The sequence below is a fragment of the Erinaceus europaeus genome, chromosome 3, assembly GCF_950295315.1.
Source record: "Erinaceus europaeus chromosome 3, mEriEur2.1, whole genome shotgun sequence".
NCBI lineage: Eukaryota > Metazoa > Chordata > Mammalia > Eulipotyphla > Erinaceidae > Erinaceus > Erinaceus europaeus.
Window position 1 is genome coordinate 18,550,604 of NC_080164.1, and position 26,568 is coordinate 18,577,171.

The window sequence follows — 26,568 nt, forward strand, 5'->3', positions numbered from 1 at the left end:
CTGTCTTCCCCTCCTCACTCCATTTCTCTCTGTCCTATCCAACAACGATGACATCAATAATAACTACAACAGTAAAACAACAGGGGCAACAAAAGGGAATAAATAAATATTTAAAAAAAAGAAAATTTAGTAGTATAGTTTCACACCTAAATGTGTGTATAGCACCCAGCATGCCCACCACCAAAGTTTTAGTGCTGTCACACCAAGTAGAAGCCCGCCTGCCCTCCTTCCCCTTCCCTTCGTCCTGCACGCGCCACTGTTATGCCCAGAGTCTGACTCAGTATGCTTATTATTGCTTTTTGCAGGTTTGTTTTAGGTAGCATATTTCTACTTCTGAGTGAGCCCATCTGGTAGTTGTCTTTCACTTTTGTGTGGATTTCTCCAGTCCCATTCATTTTGTTCCAAAAGACACAATGTCATCTTTTTTGATGGCCAAGTCAAGTATTTCCATTGAGTCTATATCCCATAATTTCTTTCTCGAGTTGTTTGTCAGTGGACATTTAGGTTGATTCCTTGTTTGGGCTATTGGGAATCATGCTGCTATGAACATAAGGATGTGTATATTCTTCCAAACTAGTGTTGTCATGTTCTTTGAATAAATGCCTCAAAGAAGCATTTCTTATGTCATTTCTCATATGGAGCTTAGTCTCAAGCCTTGTCTCTCCCATCTGTATAGTACCTGAATAACGTAATTATGAGACTTGAATTACCTTGTGTCTGTCTTATTATTCTCTTGCTCAGCAAGACCTAAAACCACTGTTGACTGGTGTCATCATGTACAGGCATCTCCTCGTCACACGTCCGAGAGATAGATGTCTGTCTTCACTGCACACGAGGAGAAAGTGGCTCTGAGAGCTTAAGTGACATTAAGTTGTGGGGATGGAAGAGAGACAAGGGGCTACTGTTCTGGAGGAGAAACAGTGGAAAGTCCCTCCTCCTGGGGGTACAGGAGAGCCCCTGCAGCTAATGTGCAAGTTCAAGGCCAGGGCTAGGGTGAGCAGCATCGGTGGAGACCCAGCAGAACTGACCCGCCAACCTGCCACAGCTGGTGCTGCTGCAGAGCTGGCAGGCCACCTGGGAAGGAGCATAGACCAGGTGACTCCAGTGACCTCCTTGGGATGAATCAAGTGAGCCAGGGTTAGGAGAGACTTGAGTAACCCTACCTCTGAGCTGGCTGGAGCCAGGCTTTGCAGGCCATTTCGGGGGGGGGGGGGGGGGGTGCTTTCAAATGGGCCAGTGATGTCATCTTTCTGTTGAGAAGCACCCCCTCCACACCAGGCAGACTGTTTGCTGGGTCAGCTGACTGGCTGCAGGTGGTCTGCTACCTGAAAGGAGAAGCTGCAGTAACAGTGGAAGTGTTTGAGACCTGGGGTGTCAGCGATTCCAGTTCTGACCCCAGCCTTCCCTTCTTCTCGGGTCTTTCCTATCACTCCAGACTTCTGGAGCTATAAGCTCCTTGCAGTGGCTTGCCTCAGCCTCCTTGGAGTTCACTGTAAACATTGCCTAACTGGGACAGGCCTGGGTGGGGCTCGTGAGAGCCAGCAGCTTGGGGCCCAGAAAGCAGACTGCAGACCAGCAGGCAGGCTGGAGGGCTGGACAGCTGCCCCGTGCGGGCGGAGGCCTGAAGCTTAGGTGTGTGTCTGGAGATTCCAGGGTGTGGTGAGAAAATCAGCCTCAGGACAGTGAAGAGGAATATTTCACATCTATGCATTTATTGGCGTGGCGGAGTCCTGTGTCAAAATGTTGTAACTTCACAGTTTCATGTAAATAGGACTATTGACATTTCTCTAAAGAAGCCATAAGCAGCCCTCACTGAAAGATAAATGCAAAGTTTTTAACAAAATATGTTGCCTATTTCACGAGAAGAAAGAGACTAGAGCACCACTGTGGTGCAGCCTGTACAGTGCTGGGATCACACCAAGGCCTCCTGCTCGGCCAGTTCCAGCTGGGCCGCCAGTCTTACCTCCCTCTGACATGAAACAGTGAGACTCTGGATTTCATAGTTTGCTAGAAACAGCTTTCACATGATTTTATTTATTCTCTTTTCTTTTATTTGTCTCCAGGGTTTTCCCTGGGGCTTGGTGATGGCACTATGAATCCACTGCTCCTAACAGCCATTTTTTTCCCCATTTTATTGGATAGAACAGAGAGTAGTTGAGAGGGGAGGAGGAGATAGAGAGGGACAGAAAGACAGACACCTGCAGACCTGCTTCACTGCTTATGAAGCTTTCCCCTTACAGGTGGGGAGTCAGGGCCTCAAACCTGAATTCTTGCATGGGCCCTTGTGCTTAGTACTATGTGCACTGAACCGGGTGGACCACCATCCGGCCCCCAGTTCAAAGGATTCTTTCCCTACCCCCATCCCGAACACCTCTCCCCATTCAGAGGTAAGGGTGAATCATATTTGCACCCCAAAAGTTGATGAGTCCCTTCTGCCTTCCACCAAATTTTGATACACACACACACACCTCACATATAAATATGTATGTATGTATGGGTCTCTATGACAGAAAGATATGTACCTCCACAGTAAATGGGTAGCTTGTGGAAGCTTGTCAGGTCAAAGTGACTCACTTGCATGGATGAAGTTATTTTTAGAGATGTAATTTGTACTGTTTAGAGAAGAATAAAGAGATGGTAAAAGGCTGGATCGCTCATCATGATTTACAGCTCTCGGGAACCCAGCATCCATGCTAAAGATGACTAAGCAGTGGGTCAGTTGGTACTTTCTCTCTGAATTTTACAGACATGAGTCACCCACGTTAGATTGCAGACACAGCAGCAAGGTACCTGTGACTCAGCTCCCATTTAGAAAGAGCACTAGTACTCAGTTCTGATACACAGCTTTTGTAGTTAAGTGTGGAGGAAATTACGTACCAAAGCAAAATATGTCTTTGTCCCCCCCCCCCCACACACACACACACATAGCCATTGGATATTTTTAGCAAGGGTTGGCTTATCCTCATCTCTGGCCTTCGAAAGACTCTGTGATTGTGCTGGCTAACGACCCCCTCGGTCTTCTGCTAGCCATCATAGTGTCACCTTCGTGCTTGAGTCTCTGACCCTAATTCAGCTCTTTTCTCAGTAGAAATGCCAGCCACACCTGCTACATCCATGTGTGTGTGAAGATTCTTAAACTAGCATATTAACATTCTACTTTACTTTGTAAGAAAAATGTATTCATTCGTTGATTATCAGAGCACCACTCAGCCCTTGTCCTCATGCTGTGTCAATAAGTAAATCATATTTTCAATTGAAGTAAATTGTATTTTCTTGTATTTAAACATACTCAGGAACTCATGCCTGTATATGTATGCATACTGGCATACTGGTAATAATTGTCGCTATGCCTGAAGAGACTAGTGGGAGCAAATGCATGGCCTTTCCATAAATGGCTAATTTGTTCTCAGGTGCAGGTCCCCAGGGCCAAGTGACCTGTAGCTCAGCCTGACTCCAGACCCACTCCCTTGACCCCAGACAAGCTGGGGTCAAGGGAGCTGATCACACGGCCTGCTCAGAGTCAGGTCACCAGCACATGGTCAGACAGGCCACAGGCACAGGCACAGGCCCAGACAGTGGGCCTCTGCAGGTTGTACACACATCAGTAGGTTACCCATAACCAGCAAAGAACTGGACGTTTGTGAATTTTACACAAGAGGCATGATCATGGTGCCGTGCTCAAATAGTCCAGAAAGACTGATAAAGAGAAGCGGAAGTGCCTGCCTCAGGCCTGCCTGCTGTGTCTGACATGATCGTGAAGAACGTTCGGGGCTGCAGAGGTTAACTGCATGGCCCCACTATCAAAGCAAAAAGCCCGAGTACATTCGAGTCAGCTCAGCAAACACCTGAGTTTGTAGGGAGCCAGCCCCAGGCTAGGCCTGTGGTCACAGAAACGGGGAGGTGTGCGAAGGGATTACAGGCAGGTGGGTGGACCCGCTCACTGCAGCACGTCGGTACAGCCACTGCAGGGACGTGCTCTGGCGCGGGACACGTGTGTAAAAGCCAGTCAGCATGGGGTTTACAGAATGTCCCAGAGCTGGGTGTGGCTAGGCATTGGCCATGGGGAGAACAGGGAGAGGGTGTTCCAGACAGAGAGCACAGCACCTCGTGAACTGGTCTCAGTGCTCTCAGAAGCTTGGGAGTAAGCCATTAATGTTGAGGGTAGATTTCTGAAGAGAGCAATGGGAATAGAAAGGCAGGTGTGGGGAGTCAGAGGCGCTGGGGTGAGGGGTTTCCGTAGACCCTGCTGCTGACAGACAGCCCTGGGAGGCTCTTAAACAGGGAGTGACGTTATCTCAGCTATGTGGAGGCCTGATGGAGAGTGGAGGGAACAGTCAAGTGGGAAGAAAACTAGCTCATCCAGAAGATAATAGAAGACATTGAAAGTGTGGGAGGAGGGAGGGAGAAAGGACAGACTGTGGAAGCGCTTTGGAGCAGCTGGCCATAGAAAACAGATTCAGGGGGAGTCGGGCTGTAGCGCAGCAGGTTAAGCGCAGGTGGCGCAAAGCACAAGGACCGGCATAAGGATCCCGGTTCGAACCCCGGCTCCCCACCTGCAGGGGAGTCGCTTCACAGGCAGTGAAGCAGGTCTGCAGGTGTCTGTCTTTCTCTCCCCCTCTCAGTCTTCCCCTCCTCTCTCCATTTCTCTCTGTCCTATCTAACAACAACAACAATAATAACTACAACAATAAAAACAAGGGCAACAAAAGGGAATAAATAAATAAAATAAATATTAAAAAAAAAGATTTTAAAAAAAAAGGAAACAGATTCAGGGAGTGGAGGAGAGGAGAGAAGGGCATGTGTCTCCGTCAGCTCCTGGGCGGGCTAGCTGGGTGGAGTGGAGATTTACAAAAAGAATGAGAACTGAGGGGAAGAAGAACGAGTGTCTGCAGATGATCTGAGAGTGATGTGCTCATGTGAGAAGTTCAGAAGGTGCCAGACACAAGGCTGCAGCTCAGCCCAGTCCTCGATTGGTGCTGAGGTGTGAGCCCCATGCTCAGGGCTGGTGGGACTGGCTTGGAGGAGTCTGTAACAGGAGAGGTCGAAAGCAGCCGGAGGTCAGCGCTAGTGGGGCCCAGGAGACTCCTGGATGCAGGGTGAGATGCGTGGAGAATACCAGGTGAGAACCAGGATCCAGGGCAGGGAGTGGGGAGTCAGAGGGCAGTGAGGTCCTGCTTTGGGAATTCACAGTCACTGGGCATGTTGTTGGCATGGTACAAGGAACGCCCATGTGTTAGAGATGGTGGCCCAGCTGTGAGTGGGCTCTGGATTTCACTGGCCATGAACTTGTTCTTCCTCAGATGTGTTGGAGACTAAAGGAAGAGGAATGGGTAGCATCTGGACCTAGAGGGGCAGTCAAGAGAAGGAGTCACATTCTTCAGTATGGTGAAGACTATGGGAGGGAAGTCAGAGTTTAGAGGGAAGTTCAGAGACTCGAAAGAGCAACTCACAAGGCGTGGCTTAAGAGCAATGGTCCTTGGTCACAGTTCAAGCAAGAAATTTTGGACAAGAAGTTTGTCTTCTCTGAGACACAAGGAAAGGATGCAGACAGGCTGTGATGCATGTGTGGAGCAAAGTAAGAGTGGCTTCAGGCATCGCTACTCCCAGCAGCTAACATGCCTGCAGTGAGTTAGCATTCAAAACCACCCCTGGATCATGGATTTCTATCTTTTTTTTTTTAATAAGTACAATTTTAATATTTATTTATTCCCTTTTGTTGCCCTTGTTGTTTTACTGTTGTAGTTATTATTGTAATTGTGATTGATGTCATCATTGTTGGATAGGACAGAGAGAAATGGAGAGAGGAGGGGAAGACAGAGAGGGGGAGAGAAAGATAGACACCTGCAGACCTGCTTCACCACTTGTGAAGCCTTGCTGGGAGGGTGTGGATGAGCAAGGAGGTGGCTGAGGGTCCTCACAGGGCAATGAGTAAGCAGGCTACCCCCACAGCTCAGCAAATCCCATGTGCCAGCAGAGCTCCTCAGAGGCTGGGACTGAGCCAACTACAATGGCCACAGCTTGGGGTCCTTCTGCCCTGGGGGTCCTATCAAAGTGTGGGCCACCGCTTCCTCCTACCTGTGTGAGGAGACACAAACTGAGAATAAACACTCAGAAACTTCCATAGCAACTGGACATCACTGCGACATCAAAGCACATTTTTTTTGTTTGTTTTTCTGTCACTCAGGTCTGTTAATGTAACAGATAGGCAATTAAGACAAAACAAAACTAGGTCTTTGCCCGAGAGAACTAAGAAAAGCATGGCCCTATGACATTCACTTCAGCCCGAGGACCCTGCAGAAATGCCCTGCTCCTCGGCTCAGGGCTGCGGGCCTGTCACCCTGCTCTGAGCCAGCAGCCCCGGTGGCTTGTACAGCTTGGCAAATCCCTTGTCTCTTGGCCGCTGAATTCAGCACTGTGAGCAAAACGTGGGTGAGAGTGAAACTATCAGTTGGGGCTCAGAACTAGCTGCCCACAGCCCCTCAGAGCCTCCACAGTGTTGGCACTTGCTTTCTGTGCTATGGCCAGGGACAGGCAATGTGGAAAGCACTGGAGGCTTACCTTGGACCTGAGGTTCAACCAGCAGAAAACTCCAGGAAGCCGGGTACATCAGCAAAACAAAGCGCTGGTCTGACTTCCCAGAATTGACGGCCTGTCAAGGAAATGTCACTGAGAGCAAACAAGGAAGCCTGAGTGGGAGCTGGTCTCCACTCCTCTGATACGCAGCCCCTCCAGTGCATCCTCCTGCTCGTCAACTTCTCACGGTAGATTGTGACTAGTTTGGTTTGGGCTGGTGTGTGTTTGTTTCACCGGGGCTTACTTACTCTACTCTGTTGGTGCTGGGGATAGAGCCTGGGACCTCTTCCATGCAAGTCCTGTGTCCTATCACTTCACGTGTTGTGACTGTTGTTTCCCGACTCTCCCCAGTGGAGTGTTTAAGGCAGATTTGTTTCTGCTTCACGTTGAAGTTTCCTCTGCTTAGCACAGGCGTGAGTGCAGCTAGAGCAATGTGTAGGCCTTGAACTGAGTGGACGGGCTCGCATACCCTTTTCTTAGACTCACAGCCAAGCGCATGGCCCTACTCCTATGCCAAATCACACCTGGCGTAAATAGTTAAAAGCCCCATAGGCTGCACTGTGCTCTGCAGGGTGTCTTAACGCTCTCCACCCCAGATCCATGAGTGGGCACTCTCTTGAGCTCCGGCAAGCACCTAAGCACCTGTACCATGTCTTTTGTGCAAGTTTTAAACCACCCTGCTCTTTAAGCCTCTCTGTCTCTGTCTGTCTCTCTGTCTGTCTCTCTGTCTCTCTCTATCTCTCTGCCTCTCTGTTTCTCTGTCTCTCATAGAGGAGGTTGTGTGCATGTCCAGGTAGAGCAGTGGCTCCCCGTAGAACAACATTTCTCAGGCCTGGGGATCCCACACCTCTCTTCCAAACCCACACTGGTGCCTTTGCAGCTCTAGTTTAATTTTTGCCATGAACTCAGGTAGAGTAATGACTTAGCACATTGAACACAGAAAGAATCAAGCCTGTTTTTCCAGAGGGCCAATGAATGACACACTTACAGGGAACATTTGGCTTATAGAAACAAAGAGAATCACATCGCGGAGTACTCGCTAGGGGTCAGGAGTAGCCGAGTAGGTGGGACTGGTTAGTGGAGAGCAGCAGCAGGCTGAATGGGGAGGGTTACCTGCTGAGGCCTCCTGGGGCCTCCTGAGGTATGACCAGGCTTAAGGTGCCTTATTCGAAAGCCCTTTGGAACCTCCCTCTCTTTTCTTCCTAATCTGATTCTTTTCATGTGCTCTTTCCATCAATGCTCTGGAGTATGGACTTCACCCTCTGTTCTGTGTTCAAACCATTGTCTTTTAGCCAGAGTAGGTTGGCTGGGACCACACCTTCTATGGAAGGAAAAGCTAGATTGACCTCCCCTGAGTGGCCCTGACCAGCAGGCAAGAGTTTTAAGTTTCTTACCCGGGACACCTTGGCTAGTTTCTGGAAGAGGGGCAGAGGTAAGCTAATTAAGCTAGTGTTTATGTATAGGACACAGAAAAGCACTTCCTGGAGTCAGAGAAAGCTTCCTGAATCGCTCCAGGTGGGAGTCAGTCAGTGTTTGAGGTTGGCCTAATATGGTAGGCATGGAAGGCCTAGAGCAATGGTTCTTGGGTTCAGTCAGAAGCATAGTCAGTTGTGTGAATGACGATGCTATTATAAAGAAATACGCGTTCCCAGTCTGTTCATCCATTGTAGGAAGAGCTGACACCCTTGGCCCCAGTGGTCCATTCAGGAGGACAGTGCCTTGTAGACATTCTAGTCCAGGACATGCTGAGCTGACAGGAAGCCTCCCCATAGCTGGAGGCAGCAGGTTAGGCCATCCATGGAGACTCTGGCTGGACTTCCCACGCTGCTGGGGCCGATCTGCATGTGGGCGAGTGGGAGGCAGGCTCTGGCTTCTCTTTCATACAAGGTGCAATTCTTTTTTTTTTAAAAAAAAAACTTTTTTAAACTATTTATTTATTCCCTTTTGTTGCCCTTGTTGTTTTATTGTGGTAGTTATTATTGTTGTCATCATTGTTGAATAGGACAGAGAGAAATGGAAAGAGGAGGGGAAGACAGAGGGGGGAGAGAAAGATAGACACCTGCAGACCTGCTTCACCGCCTGTGAAGGGACTCCCCTGCAGGTGGGGAGCCAAGGGCTGGAACCGGGATTCTTATGCTGATCCTTGCGCTTTGCGCCACATGGGCTTAACTCGCTGTGCTCCCGCCTGACTCCCACAAGGTGTGATTCTTAACCTGTGAGTAGTAGAACATCCTAGTGGCATCAGTGCCACTGGGGTTCAGAGGTAAGACCTGAATTCATTGTCTCACTCTGTCACAGAACTGGAATTCTATATTTATCTATTTATTTATTTTTATTGCCACCAGGCTTATCACTGCAGTTCAGTGCCAGCGCTGCAAATCCACTGCTCCCAGCAGCCATTTCACTACTCACACACCCTTTTTCCTTTCTATTTCATTGGATGGTGATTGAGAGGGAAGAGGAGAAAAAAGACAGAGAGATAGATACACACCTGCAGACCTGCTTCACCTCTCCTGAAGCACTCCCCTGCAGGTGGGAAGTGGGGGTTCAAACCTGGGTCCTAGCGCATGCTAAGGTGTGTGCTTAGTTGGATTCGCCACTGCCAGGCCCCCCTCAGGACTATAATTCTAAATAGGCTTCTTTCTGTTTCTGGAGTTCATTGTATATTCTTTTCACAAGATTCCACACGAGACAGCATATGAAAACATGTCTGCACCGTAGAACATAATAGCATTCACTGGCCTCTGGAATCACCAGTCATAAGCAGCCAGGAGAGGATGCAGAGATTCTGAAGTCATGAAAAGTATTGATGGAACTTTCTTTTTTAAAATTTTTTATTTATAAAAAGGAAACATTGGCAAAGCCATAGGATAAGAGGGGTACAACTTCATACAGTTCCCACCACCAGACCTCTGTATCCCATCCCCTCCCCTGATGGCTTTCCTATTCTTTACCCCTCTGGGAATATGGACCCAAGATCATTGTAGGATAAAGAAGGTTGAAGGTCTGGCTTCTGTCATTGCTTCCCTGCTGAACATGTACGTTGACAGGTTGATCCATACTCCCAGCCTGTCTCTCTCTTTCCCTAGTGGGGAAGGGCTCTGGGGAAGCGGGGCTCCAAGGAACACTGGTGGGGTTGTCTGTCCAGGGAAGTCTGGTCGCATCCTGCTAGCATCTGGAACCTGGTGGCTGAAAAGAGAGTTAACATATAAAGCCAAACAAATTGTCGAACAATCATGGACCTAAAGGCTGGAATAGTGCAGAGGAAGTGTTGGGGGGCAGGGTTTCCTTCATTTTGTCAATAACTAGTAGGCATATTTTAGTTATATTTCAAAGGGCCTGTAGCTATACTAGTGTTTTTGTTGTTGTTGTTTGTTTGTTTGTTTTACCTGAGCCTAAAATCTGATATGCAAGTGGATCCAGGTTATTGTCTGGGGAGATGATGTCTTGACTGGGAAAAGGACCAGAAAGTTGGATCAGGGAAGAGAGTAGCTCCCTAATATGGGAAAGGGGTATAAATATTGTTGACTGATGGAACTTTCTTAATGAGGAAACTGAGGGCCAAGCCTTCAGGATGAACAGGCCTTCATCTGGGCTTCGGGAGTGAGGGGCAGTTAAGCAGGTGGAGAAAAGAAGGCAAGCATATACTTGAAAGGGAAAGGAAGTAGCAGATCCATGCTGTGGAAACAACAGGAGATGGGCAGACATGAGTGACGGTGTCAGGTGCCTTTAAAACCCAGCAGATGTCACCACAAGTCATTTTCCCAAGCAAAAAGAAGGTGCATGGAAACTGAAGTATCAAAAATGTAAAGTTCTTGACACCGAGATAGCTCATCTGGGAGGGTACCTGCCTTGTTATGTCTGAGCCCAGCCCCCACTGTACTAGGGGCTGTGCTTCGGTGCTGTGGTCTCTCTCTCCTCTCTCTCCTCCCTCTCTCTCTCTCTCTCTCTCTCTCTCTCTCTCTCTCTCTCTCTCTCTCTCTTTCTGGCTCCCTTTCTATCTGATAAATTTGGGCCAGAGTGGTGAAGCCCTGGCTAACACAAATGAGTAAGTAAATAAAAGTTCCCTAAAGTCTAAGCATAACTTGTGAATTCTGGACAGCAGAAACACAGCAGGTTCTGGGGTCACCAAGGCAGTTCCTCAGGCTCCCTCATCACCAGAAGGGGAGTGGACTTCAGGAGCCCCTTTCTGAACTCTGAGTTACCAGCTGTACCCTCTGTTGTGACCAGACATGGAGTTGTTTGGATGTTTTTTTAGGAAATCAACAGGAGGTCTCACACATATGTGGCATCGCTGAGCAGCTTCCCTGATCCAGTTTGTTGAATATATGTACGTATGTATACATGGAGAAGTGAGAGCAGGGCAGAGAGAACAAACACTCAAAGCACTGCTAAAGTCTCTCTTTGTGGTGGTCAGGATCGCAGCCAGGGCCTCACACCAGCAGGACATGCACTTTGCCCGCTGAGTCATCTCTCAGCCCAACATAGAGGTGGTCAGTCAGTTCTTGCATGTGTTCATGAGATGGGGCAGGGTGCCATCCTGGCATATGCAGCACTAAGGCTAGAGCTCAACTCAGGACCTCATGCCTACAAGTCCTGTGTTCTGGCTCTGAGCCCCCTCCTGGCACATAGTAACATGAAAATTTGTAAGGAAATGTCTCACCTGCCTGCAGCCCAGCTCCTCTCTGTGGTGCAGCTGTCAGAACACAGCCCAGATGTGTAGGTGGTACTCTAAATTTGACTGACTGTATGCTTCATTCGTTCATTCATTTTCTTTTTGTTTGTTTGTTTTTTTAATATTTTATTTATTTTATTTTTGAGAGAGATGCAGAGAGAGAGGTAAACACCACAGCACTGTCCAGCTCTGGCTTATGGTGGTGTGGTGGATTGAACTATGGACTTCGGAGCCTCAGGCATGAGAGCCTCTTTGCATAACCATTATGCTATCTACTCCAACCCCTTCATTCATTTTCTAGAGCTGGGTCCTTACATCTGTGAGTTTACCCTCCCAGGCCACTTTTTCATTCAGAGACATAGGGAGAGACACCACAGCACCTGAGCCTCCCCTGTAGCCAGGGCACTCCCATGGGGTGGCAGGACTTGAGTGTATGTATGTTTTAATAAGTCTGGTGCCCTGGTTTCCAGGTCCCGAGCTGCTTAAATGCTCAGAGAAGGTCCATGGTAGGGGGTTCTCACCTCACTGCTGGGAGGGAATCCTGGAGAGAATCTTCAGTCTGTGACCACAGATACTAGGCACTTAGTGTCTGAGCCCTGACATCATTCATGGCTGTGTGGCCCCTCTCAGAACTCATGTTCAGAATGTTGACTTTGAGTCATTTGGAGGGGTTGGCAGAGGGGGAGTAAATGTGAAGCTGCATCAAGATTCCTGTCAAACACTAAAAAGGACAAAATGTTTTGGACCTTCTAAGAATAAACCCTATTGGTTGTGAAGACATCGTTCTTGGGCTAACACAGACTTGGGCTTGAAAGCCATCTTATTTCTCTCAGTTTGGATGCACCAGTCGGGCCGCTCAATCAGTCAGGGGCTTACCCCAGCAGACGCTCCGTGTGCTCACCCAGTTCATCCTCTGCCTGGTAGACAGGAGAACTTGGTAGTCTGCAGCTCTCCCTTTTAGACAGCAAGTATTCCTTCCTTCTCAGTGAAATTTCTCATTGGGGTTGCCATCGGAGAGAACCGTTAATTTGTTTTCCCTGCTGATGGATTCTCCACCATTCCTATTCTCATAGAAGAAATAATGACCAAGCATTACCACAAAAATAGTAAACCTCCAGAGGGGAGAAGTGTCAGGGGACATGACCAGAGGTCTCTGCAACCCAATTCTTTCAGGACCCAGAGAGAGTATAGGAAAAAAGGAAAGACATTCAGAAGTAGTCATAGGTGTGGGTGTGACTTAGGAAGGGAAGGCAGGACCGTAGGAAAAATGGGAAAATACATATTCATAGAAAATATAGATGGATAGCCAGATAGTTATAGAAATAATAGTCAACCCGTATCTGTGACCTTGGGAGAATGACTGCAGTTTCCAGAGAAGGGAATGGAGGCACGGAACTCTGGTGGTAGGAGTGGTGTGAAGTTATAACCCCTGTTACTTTGTAAATTTGTAAATCACTAGTACAAATAAAAACAATAAACCACCAAGCAAAGGCCTAGATAATTCACAGACCAGAATCATCATGAAACATTTAAAAATTGATTATATTTCTGATCTTTCAAAAAGAACAGAACCACTTGCAAATGTGTAGTCTGGGCTGGGGGGAGAGTCATTGCCTCTTTGCCTTAGAAGAGGCGCCCAGGAGCACAGAACACATTCTGCATGACTAGGGTGGCGGCACAGCTGTGGGCAGCAGAGCTGGCCAGCTGAGCATCTCGGGTTTGATCCCAGCACTACATGTACTCAAGTGACAGTCTGGTTCTCTCTCTCTTTCACCAATAAATAGATAAATATTTAAAACAATTTTTCCAGTGGGAGAGAGAGAGAGAGAGGAGAGATAGCTGCATTATCAGGCATGAGCTCAGAAGCAGAGCACAGACTTGCACACAGGAAGTCATAGGCTTGATCCACAGGAAATCGCACGCCTGAACCTGAGCTGAACTGTGTTCTGGTCTTGGTGTCTCTCAGTCTCACTCACTGTATCTTTAATACAAAAATGAGAAGAATATCGCATTATCAAAACACACAAAAATAAACTGTCTGCCAAATTTTCATCAGATTTCCTCTCTGGTCAGATGTTTTCTGCTCTGGGCTCTCATTTTGCTACAGAACCTTATGTGACCTTAAGAGTCTCCAAAACTGTGACATTTTTTTGAAGGGAAATAATGGTTGGATTAACATTTAAGAGTTCCAAAGGACTCCTGAATTTACCTCAAATAAAAAGATGGGCAGAAACTACATTGAAAGAAGATGGCTACTTTTAACCTCTGGGTTGTATTTTCTCAGTTGGAAGTCAGGCTGGAAAAAGAAATTATATAGACTTAGGCTTGCTTGTTGTTTTAATCACTTCTAAAAGAAAAGTGAGTAATAATAGGTGCCATTTATGGATACCTGCTCTGTGCCAAGTACTCTGCATATATTCATCATGTCATATAAACCACCCAGCAGCCTTGCAAAGCAGGCATTATCCCATTTTGAAGATGAGAAAACCCTGGCTGAGAGTTCAGCAGATGGCCTCAGGTCCCCTGGGCAGCAACTGGCAGAGTAGGTGTCAAGCCCAGATCTGTCAGGCTCCAGAGATCACCTTCTTTCCACTGTACAATCCAGTTCTTACATTCCTCTAGGCTCCAACCTTTATTTATCTGGAACTTTCTGTGTGCCAGACACTGTACCACATGCTTTGTTTTCAGTCTGAAGACTGGAATTTTCCCAATTTTTTTTTTTTTTAAGATTTGTGTATTTTTTTTATTGACCAGAGAGACACAGAGAAACTCACAGCATCACTCTGGGATAGACGGTGCTGGGAATCAAACTTAGGACCTCTTGCATGCCAATCCACTGCCCTTCCTACCTGCTGCCCCACCTCCCTGGAAGAAAGCTTTTCTAGTTGTATGGGCTAGAAAAGAGACTCGGTGAGAAAAGAGGTCAGTGAATTAACCTGTCGACACTGCCCCTCTAAGCACAGACCTCCACTTGAGTGTGTGGCCTTACGGGGGTCAACTGTCTGCTGTTCATCTCACCAGACAGACTAGACTGGACCTTCACAACTGCTGAAGAATGGCTTATCTCTGAACATGCCCAGGGGAGATAGTCCACACCACATGGTCTAGTGGCTCAGACAGTTTCCTGTAAGGTCACTCGTGCACGCACAGTACAAATCAGGACTGGAGGTGTCCTACAGAGGGCTGCTACATCTTGGCTCCCTTGAGGCCTGTGCTTCCCAGGCTTGCCATATATTAGACTTAGGTGGTGCCCCACCCTACTTTTAGGGCCACCCCAAACCTGCGTCCCCGCTATATGGTGTGTTCACTCAGGGAGTAAGCGTTGTTTGAAATTGTGATTCCTATAGAGCTGATACCAGCTCCATGGCATGTTCTCTGCTCAGGGTGTGCAAAAAATAAGTCTTAAGAGATGTTATGTGGGGGCCAAGTAGTGGTGCACCTGGGTAAGTGCACGTATTACAGTGCACAAGGACCCAGGTTCAAGCACCAGGTCCCTACCTGCCGAGAGACAGCTTCAAGAGTGGCGAAGCAGGGCTGCAGGTGTCTGTCTGTCTCTCTCCCTCTCTAGTTCTTTCTGTCCTACCAAATGAAATAAGTAAAGTTTTTTAAAGACATGTTATGTAAAGAGAACTAATTTACCCACCGAGGAGTGAAATAGCTGCTCTCCTCTAATTACAGTGTACTTCTCATCTGCACAGCTCACCTTCTCAGGCATCCTCCATCCATCCTGGAGGACGGAAACTGTGCCGTGGGGCTTTACGTGATAGAAGGTGAGAAGGGCCGTTTTCTCTCGAGATATTCAGGGGTAACACTGCTCCTGGCACAATGTCCCCGAAGCCCCCTTCGCTCTGCTCACAGCTCTCCGCAGCCCCGCCAGCATGCTGCTCTCCGGGCTGTGTCCCCTTGCCTATCTCCCTCCCTGTCATAACTTACCCCTGCAACTGCCAGTCAAAATCATAAGTTTTGGGTCCAGGCAGTGGTGAGCCCACATGCTCCAAGGAGCTAGAACTCAGGTTCAAACCCCCAGCCCCCACCTGCGGTAGGAAAGCTCCATGAGCAGTGAAGCAGTGCTGAAGATGTCTGTCTCTCCATCTCTCCCTCCCCTTCCCTCTCAATTTCTGTCTCTCATTTAATAAATAAAACATATATTTTTAAAATTTATTTATTTATTTTCCTTTTTGTTGCCCTTGTTTTTCTTTTTATTGTTGTTGTAGTTATTATTGTTGTTTCTGATGTCATCGTTGTTAGATTGGACAAAGAGAAGTGGAGAGAGGAGAAGAAGACAGAGACGGGGAGAGAAAGACAGACACCTGTAGACCTGCTTCACCGCCTGTCAAGTGACTCCCCTACAAGTGGGGAGCCGGGGACTCGAACTGGGATCCTTACACCTGTCCCTGCGCTTCGTCCCATGTGCACTTAACCCCACTGCACTATCGCCCAACTCCCAAAACATATATTTTTAAAATCCTAGATGTCTCGGGCCCTGCTCATCTCATAATTATGCCTTCCAGAAGCCCTGACAGGATGGCCTTTCTGCCCCTTGCTCTGCAGTGTTACTTCCTCTCTTACAACCCTCCTCGTCAGCTGGCCCTGTGAAGAGCACCTGGTCAGCTCGGCCTCCCTGGATTCAGGAAAAAAAACAGATGTCCTCAGACTGGAAAGTCCTTATTGTTGAGTTTTCTCTAGAATAGGAAGCTCATAAGTAGGTCCTTTAAAAAAAAAAAAAAAAAAAACTAGATTAGTTTCAGATTTGTTTTTTTCTTTGTAAAGCCGCATTCATCATCCTCTGCTCTGGAAGAGTCACACAGTATTTGCAGATTTTATACCTGACAGGATGTTCCGATTTTTCTAGACTGGAATTAAAACTGACCAGTGTCAGTTTCCCTTCTTTAACCACAGACACTTCATTTGGTCTTTTCCTTCTAATCATCAACATTTGGTACAGTGTTCATAAATTTTCTTAATTAAAAACTTACGACTCCTGAAAGATGTTGCCAGTTTCTCAGTGCCAAGAATGTTACATTGGAATATATTTTCATTTATTTAAGGATTCTTTTAAATCAAATTCTTCCCTCATTTAGCCATGTTGCTTTCTTTTTTTTTTTAATCTTCCCAGATCAGGAGTTTATTTATTGCAACTAAATTCTTTTAAAGATAGAAGTTAAGACAGTATTAAATGCTGTTTATGGCCTTCTCTCCTGCTAGGCTTCTCCCTACCACTCATTAAGAAATGCCTCTTCCACATACCGGGTGAAACCATCCTTCGCTCCCTTTTGTGATCTGTGCTGGTCAGATGCATATCCTCTCCTGTGTGTCTGACCCAGGGTCACAGCATGGTGGTACATGGTACTCAGGATAGGCACAGGGAACTGTTGGCAGCCCACCTGAGACAGGCTGTAGAGGAGGCTGGTATCACCCAGTGTCCAAACAGGCAGGAGGGGGCTTGCTCAAGAAGGGACTTTGATTGTGTCACAGAAGTCAGGTTGAAGAGATTGAAGAGGGACCCAGACGTGCGGAAAATACCAGGATCACGTGGTACCCGTAGCCGGAAGTCAGGGAAAACAGAGGGTGTCTCAAGCAGGAAGTGCAGAGGACTACGTGCTGCTATTTCCCAGAAGTGTGGGCCCTCAGTTCCAGCCTGGAGCCCTGACTCTGCTCCCTGAACATGTAAGGAAAGGAGCCCATTCTGGGGGCCCCAGGGTACCAGCCTCAGTCCCACTCAGGTTCTGTCATCCTGAGGAGGACCAGCCAGGGGTGAGCTGTTCTTGGGAATGGAAGTTGGGAGCATCTAGAACTTGATAACCAACTGAATCTTGATGCAAGAAAACTGGAGTCATCAAGTGAGGGAGAGCAGCTTGGCCGTCAGCCTCATGGCTGTCTACATCTGCGGGAGTGAGGGAGTGAGCCTGGCAAAATAAGGCAGATGATGACTTCTTAACTGAAGGTTGGGCTGCCGGGAAAGTCATGACATATTTTTCTATGCAAATATGGTGTCATGAATTTCCCGACAACCCAATATATGATACAAAAGAACCACTTAAAAATAAAAGTGAAGGGGAGTCAGGCTATAGCGCAGCGGGTTAAGCGCAGGTGGCACAAAGCACAAGGACCAGCGGAAGGATCCTGGTTTGAGCCCTGGCTCCCCACCTGCAGGAGAGTCGCTTCACAAGCTGTGAAGCAGGTTTGCAGGTGTCTTTCTCTCCCCCTTTCTGTCTTCCCTTCTTCTCTCCATTTTTCTCTGTCCTATCCAACAATGACAACAATAATAACTACAACAGTAAAACAAGGGCAACAAAAGGGAATAAATAGATAAATAAAATTAAAAATTAAAAAAATAATAATAAAAGTGAAAAATTGTCATGTCTGTATGATATTAAAGCTTTATTTTTAAACAATTTTAAAAGGAACACTTCACAGTTTTAGTCTATTTTTATGAGAGAGATTAGGCAAGAGACCTGGGTGTCGTTCATCACTGGCCAATAGAGAGCCAGGGATCAAACCTGGAATCTCGTGCATGCAAGTCCTGTGCGGAAGCTCCCCCTATGCAGCCCCCAGCCAGTACTGCAGCTTTATCGACTGCTTACCTCTGTCATCACTATTCCCCAGGCTCCAATTCTGATTCAACTTTTACCCCTCTAGAACCAACTCAGAGTCCATCTCTGCAGAGCTTCACCTCGAGAGGACCCCCTGTCCTTTGCACGGGCACCTTTTCCGTTGCCTGAACATGCCAGACTGTGTGTCCAACTCCCACTTTCTCTGGTTCTCCAGTCTGAGCTCAGTGGTGTGGGCACCTTCATTTTTCTTGGCACTTTCCCTTCCAGACAGTGCATTTGGGAGGCAAAGAGAGGGCAGACAGGATGAACCCAACTGACCAGCAGATTTTGCCAGCCTGGCAGTATTCTCATGAGAGAATGTGCCCCTTCAAGTTAGATGCCACCTTTGTCTTCTGTTTTTCATTTTTCTTTACAACTGTAGTTCTCCTGCAGAGACCATTCAGTCGGTTCTCCTCTGACCTTGCTAGTTTTATAGCAGCTTCCATTTTTAAAAGATATATATTTATGTATACACACACACACATAAACAGAGACCATATAAAACTTGCCTGTGGACTGTAATGACTAATAAAACACTACCCAGCTTCAGAAATGGGGCAGAGTGCCAGTTAGTATCTTAGAAGCCCTAGATGTCTTCCTCCCAGAACTAACCACTAGCCTGAACTCATACCAGTGATTTTCTTACCAGTGCTCTCGCTTAATATATACAGAGGTAAAGAGAGAGCATAAGTGTATCACCATCTTCTCTGCTTTTGAGCTTTACATAAATGGACATACTATTATTTTCTGCTGCTGTGAAAATCAGCATCTTTGCTTTTCTTATAAGTATGTAAAACTTAAAGTGTGTAAAGAGCACAAAAAAATCATATCTACCTTGATCAGCTCTTCATGTGGTACTGATTGATTCTAGTTTATTTCTGTAAAGATAGGGCATGTTGTCAATCTGGTGGAAGCCCCTGCAGTGCCCTACCTGATGAGCTTCTGTCTCTCTGTCCTTTCTGCTCTCTCCAGAGGGACTGCTACCCTTAATTTGCAGTTTACCATTCTTCTGCATGCTTTGCTTTGCTGGTTGCCTGTTTTACTAATGGGCACTCATAAGTAGTAGGGAATGAATACTGTTCAGAGCTTTGGCATCTCTAACTTGCTTCTGTTCTTTTCACTCACCTGTGCTGGCACCCACAGTTTTGTATTGTTTGAACTCCTGGAGGTGTTCCATGGAAACGTGCATTGGGTAGATGGACTTACCCAGTCTCCTGCCTCTGTGCGGAAGCTGCCCCATCTTCACGCACATAAACAATGCTACAGCAAACCTTCTCCTGCCTTTTTTCTTATGTACACAAGACAGTGTTTCAAGAGTCAAATTGCTGAGTTATGAAGTATGTGCCTCCTCATTTTCACTGTACAAGAGGCTATAATGCTTTACAGTCCATCACCTCTGAATGAGAATGTCCCGTGTTCCACAGCCTTGACAACACTTGCGTGCCGGTGGGTTTTTAACCTGTGTCTATCTGAGAGTAGGAGATGGGATCTTGTCTCTGGTCACAGCACCCTGAATGCATCTCACCCCATCTAGCCTGAAGTGGGATCTCACTGAGCTCCCTTTCCCTGAACACCCCTTTCCTTTAGTGCAGCCAGCATTTAGTGAGTGTCTCTTGTGTGGCCTGTGAGCTGAAATAACTCACCAATGGCCCTCACACTAGGGGCTCACGGTCTGTGCAGTGACACCTACCTGGCGAGGCAGATCAGGGTCATTTCAGGTACAGTTGAGGTGGTGCCCAAGCAGCTGCAGTGCAAGGGTCATGGTGGAACTGATGTCCACTGCGAGTGAGAACCTCTGGCACCTCCTCATACGGGCAGCATGAGAACCCTGCCACCTCCCCAGCCAACACTAGACTGTCCCTTTCAATTCAAAATCTTCTTAAAATTCTGTGTCACTGTCTCCCTGGGTAATGGAGTGATTCATGTGTGGTTATAAAGTAGCTCAAAAGCAAATGCTTCAGGATATAAGCAGCACCACACGGAGCTCACCTCCACCACCACACACGGGTAGGGAGCCTGCTCCAGACCAGACTGGTCTAGGGATGGCCGGTCAGCCATGCCTGGCTCTACAGATGCTGAGACACACATGGCTGAAGTGGACAGAGAGAAGAGGAGACAAGAAAGGCCACCTTTTGAGCTGAGTTGACTTATACTAGAAATGCCGAGGGAAAGGGGAACTGACTAGACAAAGGAAACAAACAGGAGTGGTCAATGTTTGGGAGGGGTGGTGTGTGTCAGTAACCCTGGACACCTGAGGATGCCATCAAGGGTGCGTCACCCCTTAACATTGGGCAGTTTGGGGGTGGTATAACTCTTGGGGGGGAAATATGTGGAAAAGTAAGTTAAATTTTCCTTAGGACTTAAGATAGTTGCATATAACAATGCTTTCGTGTCCTCTCTGCCATCAAGAAAAGGCTGCATTATCTTCGCCCATCCTGTCCAACGCTTGACGTCTCGTCATCCAATCTGGTCCCCTACGCCTACACTGAACTTCTCTGTTCCAGACTCTTGGAAACAGAGTTGGCAGTCAGCTGAGGTAAAGAACAAACACCTCATCACAGACCCCTGCAAGTGTCAACCCGGCTTTGACCTAGCACGTTATGATTGGGCCCTCCTCAATGGCTATCAAACAGGCCATGGTCGGTGCGCTGCTGTGTTCCATCGCTGGGGAGCCAGAGATGACCCGAACTGCCCCTGCGGCTACAGACAGACTATGACCCACATAGTCAACGACTGCCACCTCTCCAGATTCAAAGGAGGTCTCGAAACTTTACATCAGGCTCAACCTGATGCTGTTGACTGGCTACGGAAGAAGGGCAAACGCTAGAAGAAGATTGTCTTCAGTGTATTTGCTGAGGTGCAAAAGTATGTGAAGAGTTTGGAAAGAGTTTCATCAAAACAGTTCAAATACTGGGCGCGCGTGGCACAGAGCGCAGGGACCGGCATAGGGATCCCGGTTCGGGCCCCACCTCCCCACCTGCAGGGGAGTCGCTTCATGGGCGGTGAAGCAGGTCTGCAGGTGTCTGTCTTTCTCTCCCCCTCTGTCTTCCCCTCCTCTCTCCATTTTTCTCTGTCCTGTCTGGTGATGACGACATCAATGATAGCGACAGTGGGTGACTACAGCAACAATGGAAAACAGCAGGGGCAACAAAAGGGAAAATAAATAAATATTTTTTAAAAAATTGAAAAAAAAAAAAAAGCAGTTTAAATGCAGAGCCAGTGAGATAGCTCCCCTGCTAGGGTGTCTGCTTTAATATGTGTGCAGCCAGGGGGTAAGAAGGGTACTGGGGGTTCAGTGCTGTGGAGTCTCTTCCTCTCTCTCTGACAAAGTTGGTTCAAAGTAGTGAATTCGCACAGGCTTGAGCCTCCAGTGTGCAAAATAGTTCAAATGTGGGCACTGGAAAGGTTACACTGGACTAGCAGAGATTTCACACGTGCTAAAGAGTGTGAACCAGATTTATAAAACAGAAACTAAAAGACTATACTTTCATTTCTATAGTGTGTTCATAAAACAGAGACTAAGGAGATGAGGGAGGAGGGAGTAATACTTACTTGGCCGGCTCAGGTTCTGCTGAAGTCTTCCAAAGAGCCTGTGCAGTGAGGATTCTCCTTTGGTGATGACAGGACCTAGTGGGGGTTGTATTGTTATCTGGAAAACTGGGAGATGTACAAACTACTGTATTTACTGTCGAATGTAAAACATTAATTCCCCAATAAAGAAAAAAAAAAGAATTCTCCTTTTGCATCAGCGGTCAGGGTTCAGAAACATGTTTTGCTTCTGATCTCAGCACTAAAGAAGGTGGGCAACCATTGGACCCCATTTCTACTGGCTCCAAAGGCCATTCTGTCTCCTCCCAGGTTCAGATATGTAGAATTTACAACAAAATTTAAGAAAGCTTAGGCTTTAGTTTGATAATATCAAAATCCCAAAGATAATCTACCTACACATCCAAAAGACAGTGAAAAATTGAAAGCAGTTTAGCAAAAGCCGGGTAATTGTCATTCAGCCCTGCCCCTCTAGTGACCAGCAATGATGGTAAAAGGAGACACCACTTGATTCTTAAGAAAGGATACTTCTGAATTGAGAAACTTTGCTTTCATACTTCTTGCAGACCAATATCTGGATATGTGGTTGCCACAGTGGTTAGGATCCCAGCATCTCCAAGGTTTAGTGTGTCACTACCAAGATTGGGAGTGGCCGCCCTCGGCAGGGCAGCCTTGGGAAGAATGAGGTTTGTGTTGACGGTTCTTAGGAAGAAAAGACCTCAGATGATGTCATTGTGTGTGTGTGTGGGGGGGGGGGGGAAGCTCAGAGCAAGTCCCCGAGGGCCCAGGCCTACCTCCTGCAGAGAGGCGTCAGCCTGCCAGTAGGAGCAGCACCAGAACAGCCACACGTGAAGTGACGCCAGCAGTGTCTTCCCTGCTGCCCCAGGGCTGCGGGGGAGGGGGCTTGGAGATGTGGTCTGGAGGGTCTGGAGAAATGTACTAATGGCTGACTTGTGAATAATGGTGAAACTATTTGATGATGCGACTCCCTGGGAAGCAATTATGGTTAACCCCTCATTTGTTTGGCATTTCCAAGGATTGAACTCGCCCCACATAACTACATTTTCCAGACAACTAAGACTTTCCTATTTATGTGCCTTGAGTGTTTTTTAACCACGATCGGTGGAAATATTTCTGAAGTAGATTATACAATTATCTGGCCTTTTTTTTTTTTTTTAACAGAAACTGCAAGAAATAACATTTCCATGGGGGCCTTGGACTGCAAGTCCAAGAAACCCTGATTAAAGGAAGTTTGAAGCACTGGGCCTGGTAGTGGGCTTATAGATCAAGAAACCATGAGCAGGTCAGCGATGTCAGCCCCTTTCCCTTCCTGGTCACAAGATGGTGCACTGCGCCAAGCCTCGAGACCTCACATGACAAGGTGACGGCAGGGAAGGCCAGGGGCTTCTCCAAACACGTGTCTTCAATCAGAGGAGCATCTTCCTCAGAAGACCCCCAGCAGACTTCCTCTTGGTCCTGTGGGACTGAGTCATGTTTCCTTGCCCTAGCACACAGAGAGCTGAGTGAATTCCCGGCACCTGCAGACTACCCAGGAGGAAAAGGAGGGAGAGAAGAGGAAAGGGAGTGACTGCCACAGCTGCCAAGAGGGCTGGTGGGCCTGAGCATCGCTTGCTGCGGGGTGATTGAGCATCTCGTCTCCCACTGGATGGTCAGGGACAAGCAGTCTTTTGTATTTGCTTCGTCGTCGTCGTCATTTTGTTGATGAGAGAAAGAAATGCACCAGAGCAGTGCTAGGGACCAGACTCAGGGCTTCACATGTGCAAGGCCTGTGCTCTACCCACTGAACCGCCTCTCTGGTCCCTAACTCTGCTTTCCTTTTCTTTCTTTAAGCTTAATTTTAATTTATTTATTACTGGACAGAGACAGAGAGAAATTGAGATGGATGGGGGACTAGAGAGGAAGAGAGACAGAGAGACCCCTCTACTTCACCACTTGTGAAGCTTTCCCCCTGCAGGTGGGGACCACGGTCTTGAACCTGGGTCCTTGTGCACTGTAGTGTGTGCGCTTAACCAGGTGCGCCACTGCCTGCCCCCTCTTAAGTCTGCTTTTCCTTAGGAGTCTCTCTCCTCCCATTATGCTAGAATGCCAGGGTTTTGTTTGTTTTTTAGAATGCCAGTTTTCATTCCCATTGTTCTGGTCCTCATTTTGCTGTAATGAGATTTTTTTCTGGAAAAATCATGCAATCCAGCTTGCTAAAAGTATATTGAAATGTTACAGCCATCCCCCCTGTGGGCCAGTTATATAGTAAGGCTTTTTTTTTCCCTTGGGGGAGGAGGTAGGGAGAAGTGGGCAGCTTCTCAAGAGTCTTGAAGTTAAGGACAGTCTTCTTGAATTCCTCTTACGGTGAAAGAGTGAGCATTGAGGGGGTTCAGCTTGCTTACTGGAGAAGGTAGAGTTGTATCCCTGTAGCAGCAGAGTTTCAGGGTGTTTGGAGCTCCTCACAAAGCTGCAGGGAGGGTGGCTGCGTTGGGGGCACCACTGGCTCGGGGGCTGTGACTCAGGCTCTGGCATGAGTCCGCTGGTCAGAGCTTCACTAGCCCTGCCCTCTGCCGGGCCTCAGAGCCCTGTGCCACTATCCTGGAGCTCCCCAGCTCAGGCAGAATCAAAAGTGCTTGAACCTGTCTTGTGTCAACAAGTTCTTGCAGGAAGTAATGCTTCAGCGTGGTTATTGAAACTACTGCACAAGGGACCCTCCCTTCTGTGGATCGAGAACTGACCAGAATTCAGTCTCCACACACAGCAGGAAGGAAATAGATAGCAGTTGTCAAAATAATACACTGATGGGGGCCAGGTGGTAACGCAGTGGGTTAAGCGCACGTGGCGCAAAGCGCAAGGACCAGCGTAAGGATCCCAGTTTGAGCCCCCTGGCTCCCCACCTGCAGGGGAGTCACTTCACAGGTAGTAAAGCAGGTCTGCATGTGTCTGTCTTTCTCCCCCTCCCCGTCTTCCCCCTCCTCTCTCAATTTCTGTCCTATCCAACAACAATAATAGTAACAACAACAACAATAAACAACAAGGGCAACAAAAGGGAAAAAATGGCCTCCAGGAGCAGTGGATTTGTAGTGCAGGCACCAAACCCCAACAATAACCCTGGAGGCAAAATAATTACAACAATAACAACAACAACAATAATAATAACACACTGATACCACCCTGGAGTAAGTGAACCATATGGAATGATTCTACTCAGGGACTCAAACCTGAGTTTGATTCTAAAAGGCACATGGTTGGCGCCGGGTGGTGGTGCATCTGGGAGAACCCACACATTACAGTACACAAAGACCCAGGTTCAAGGCCCCAGTTCTCACCTGCGGGGTAAAGCTTCACAAGTGGTGAAACAGTGCTGCAGTTGTTTCTCTTTCTCTCTCAGTCTCTATCTCTCCCTCTCAGTTTCTCTCTGTCTCTCTCCTAAATAAATAATAAATACAAATGAAAACCTTAAAAAAATAAGAGGCACATGGTAAAACTGTCCAGTTCTTAAATTGCTGGAGCAACAGCTGTTAAAGCGACAGAAGCATGAGCCAGGGGTGACTTGGTGGGTAGCTTCACATATGGGGCCATATATTTGACCCTTGACACCACGTGGGAACACCATGGATGGTGGACCAGTGCTCTGGTATCTCTCCTCTTCCTCTCTGTGTGTCTGTCTCACTTTGTCTTTCTCTCTCTCAAAAATAACAGTAATAAAAGTTGAACCAGGGAGGCAGCTTAGTGGTAGAGTTAATAACCCAACAGCACATGGGAAAAAAAAAAACAAAAACACTGGGGTAAGGTGCTTTTATATCTGACTAATCTGTGCCATTCAAATCATCCTTACAAGAGAAATGTAAAATATTTCTTATAAATAATTTCATTACTAACTCTTTATGTGTAGAACTTTTTTTTTTCTTTTTGCCCTCAGGGTTATTGCTGGGGCTGGGCCTGGGGCTTGGTGCTGGGTGCTGGGGCGGGCTGGGTGCAGGCACTACAAATCCACTGCTCCTGGAAGCCTTTTTTCCCATTTTATTGGATAGGACAAAGAGAAATTGAGAGAGTAGGGGGAGATAAAGAGGGAGAGAGAAAGATAGACACCTGCTATCTGAAGCGTCCCCCCCCTTCAAGAGGAGAATGGGGGGTCTCAAACTAGGATCCTTGTGCAGGTCATTGTGCTTTGTACTATGTGTGCTTAACCAGGTGCTCCCCTGCCCCCCACCCCCCAGAACATTTTTGTTAAAGCCATCCTTGTATAGACTTGCTGGCTGAAAAAGCAGGATAGACGTTAGTTAAATCAACAAGACTTTTATATTTTTCTAATTTTATTATCTCATATGAATCCAATGTGGGTTACCAGTTTTATGTCTATAATACAATACTCTGATCATTCCTGCCTCCCTAAGTGATCCAGCAACTGTGTTCATGTTTTTTTCTATTATTAATGATTTAATATTGGCTTACAAAATTACAAGATAACAGAGGAACAGTTCCACACCTTTCCCACCACCAGAGTTCTGTGTCCCCATTCCCTCCACTGGAAACTGCAGTGGTTCTCCTAAGCTAACAGATATGGGTTGACTATTATTTCTATAACTATCTATCTATATATTTTTGCCCATTTTTTTATATAGTACTGCCTTCTCTCCCTTTCTAAGTCGCACCTATACCTGTTACTACTTCCAAATGTCTTTCCTTTTTTCTTTTTTCCTCTTCTACCTCCAGAGCCTGATGGAATTGGGTCTCAGACACTAGTCATCTTTCCCTAAGATTTTTCCTGTTCAAGGTATATGGACCAAAATTTTGTAATTGCTTCCATGCTGGACATGGATGTTGGTAGGTTAATCCATATCCCAGCCTGTTTCTATCTTTCCCTAGTGGGGCAAGGCTCTGGAGAAGTGAATTTCCAGGATGCCTATGTAAGGTTGTCTGCCCAGGGAGTTCAGGATGGAATCATAGTAGTATCTGCAATTCGGTGGCTGTGGCTTACTGAGTTTCTATAGAAATCCTGGTTGTATTTCACTGAATACAAAAATATGGTTTTTTATTGTTTTTTCTAGTTTCACAGAAGAGCTTTCTGAAATGGTTCCTACCCCATAGCCATGCCCCCAGAAGCCCTGTGTTCATATTTTAATACTGGCTTGCACTATACAATTTTTTTAAATCTCCCTGGAAAAATAAGCATGTAAT

General features: G+C 47.1%; 1 protein-coding gene across 12 annotated transcripts in view; it reads left to right on the forward strand.

Annotated features, from left to right (window-relative positions):
* The window catches only part of BABAM2 (BRISC and BRCA1 A complex member 2), a 452,740-nt gene that overhangs the window by 402,293 nt on the left and 23,879 nt on the right, over nt 1–26,568 (forward strand). Inside the window, exons 12-13 of one of the 12 annotated variants that reach the window (XM_060186777.1) lie at nt 14,947–15,018; nt 15,720–15,859. The exons of 10 other annotated variants lie outside the window; for them this stretch is intronic. In XM_060186777.1, the coding sequence (XP_060042760.1) occupies nt 14,947–15,018; nt 15,720–15,844 (197 nt within the window). In that variant the 3' untranslated portion in view covers nt 15,845–15,859. Of the gene's footprint in view, nt 1–14,946; nt 15,019–15,719; nt 15,860–26,568 lie in introns of those variants that run through there. One more of the 12 variants, XM_060186773.1, reaches the window with a different exon arrangement.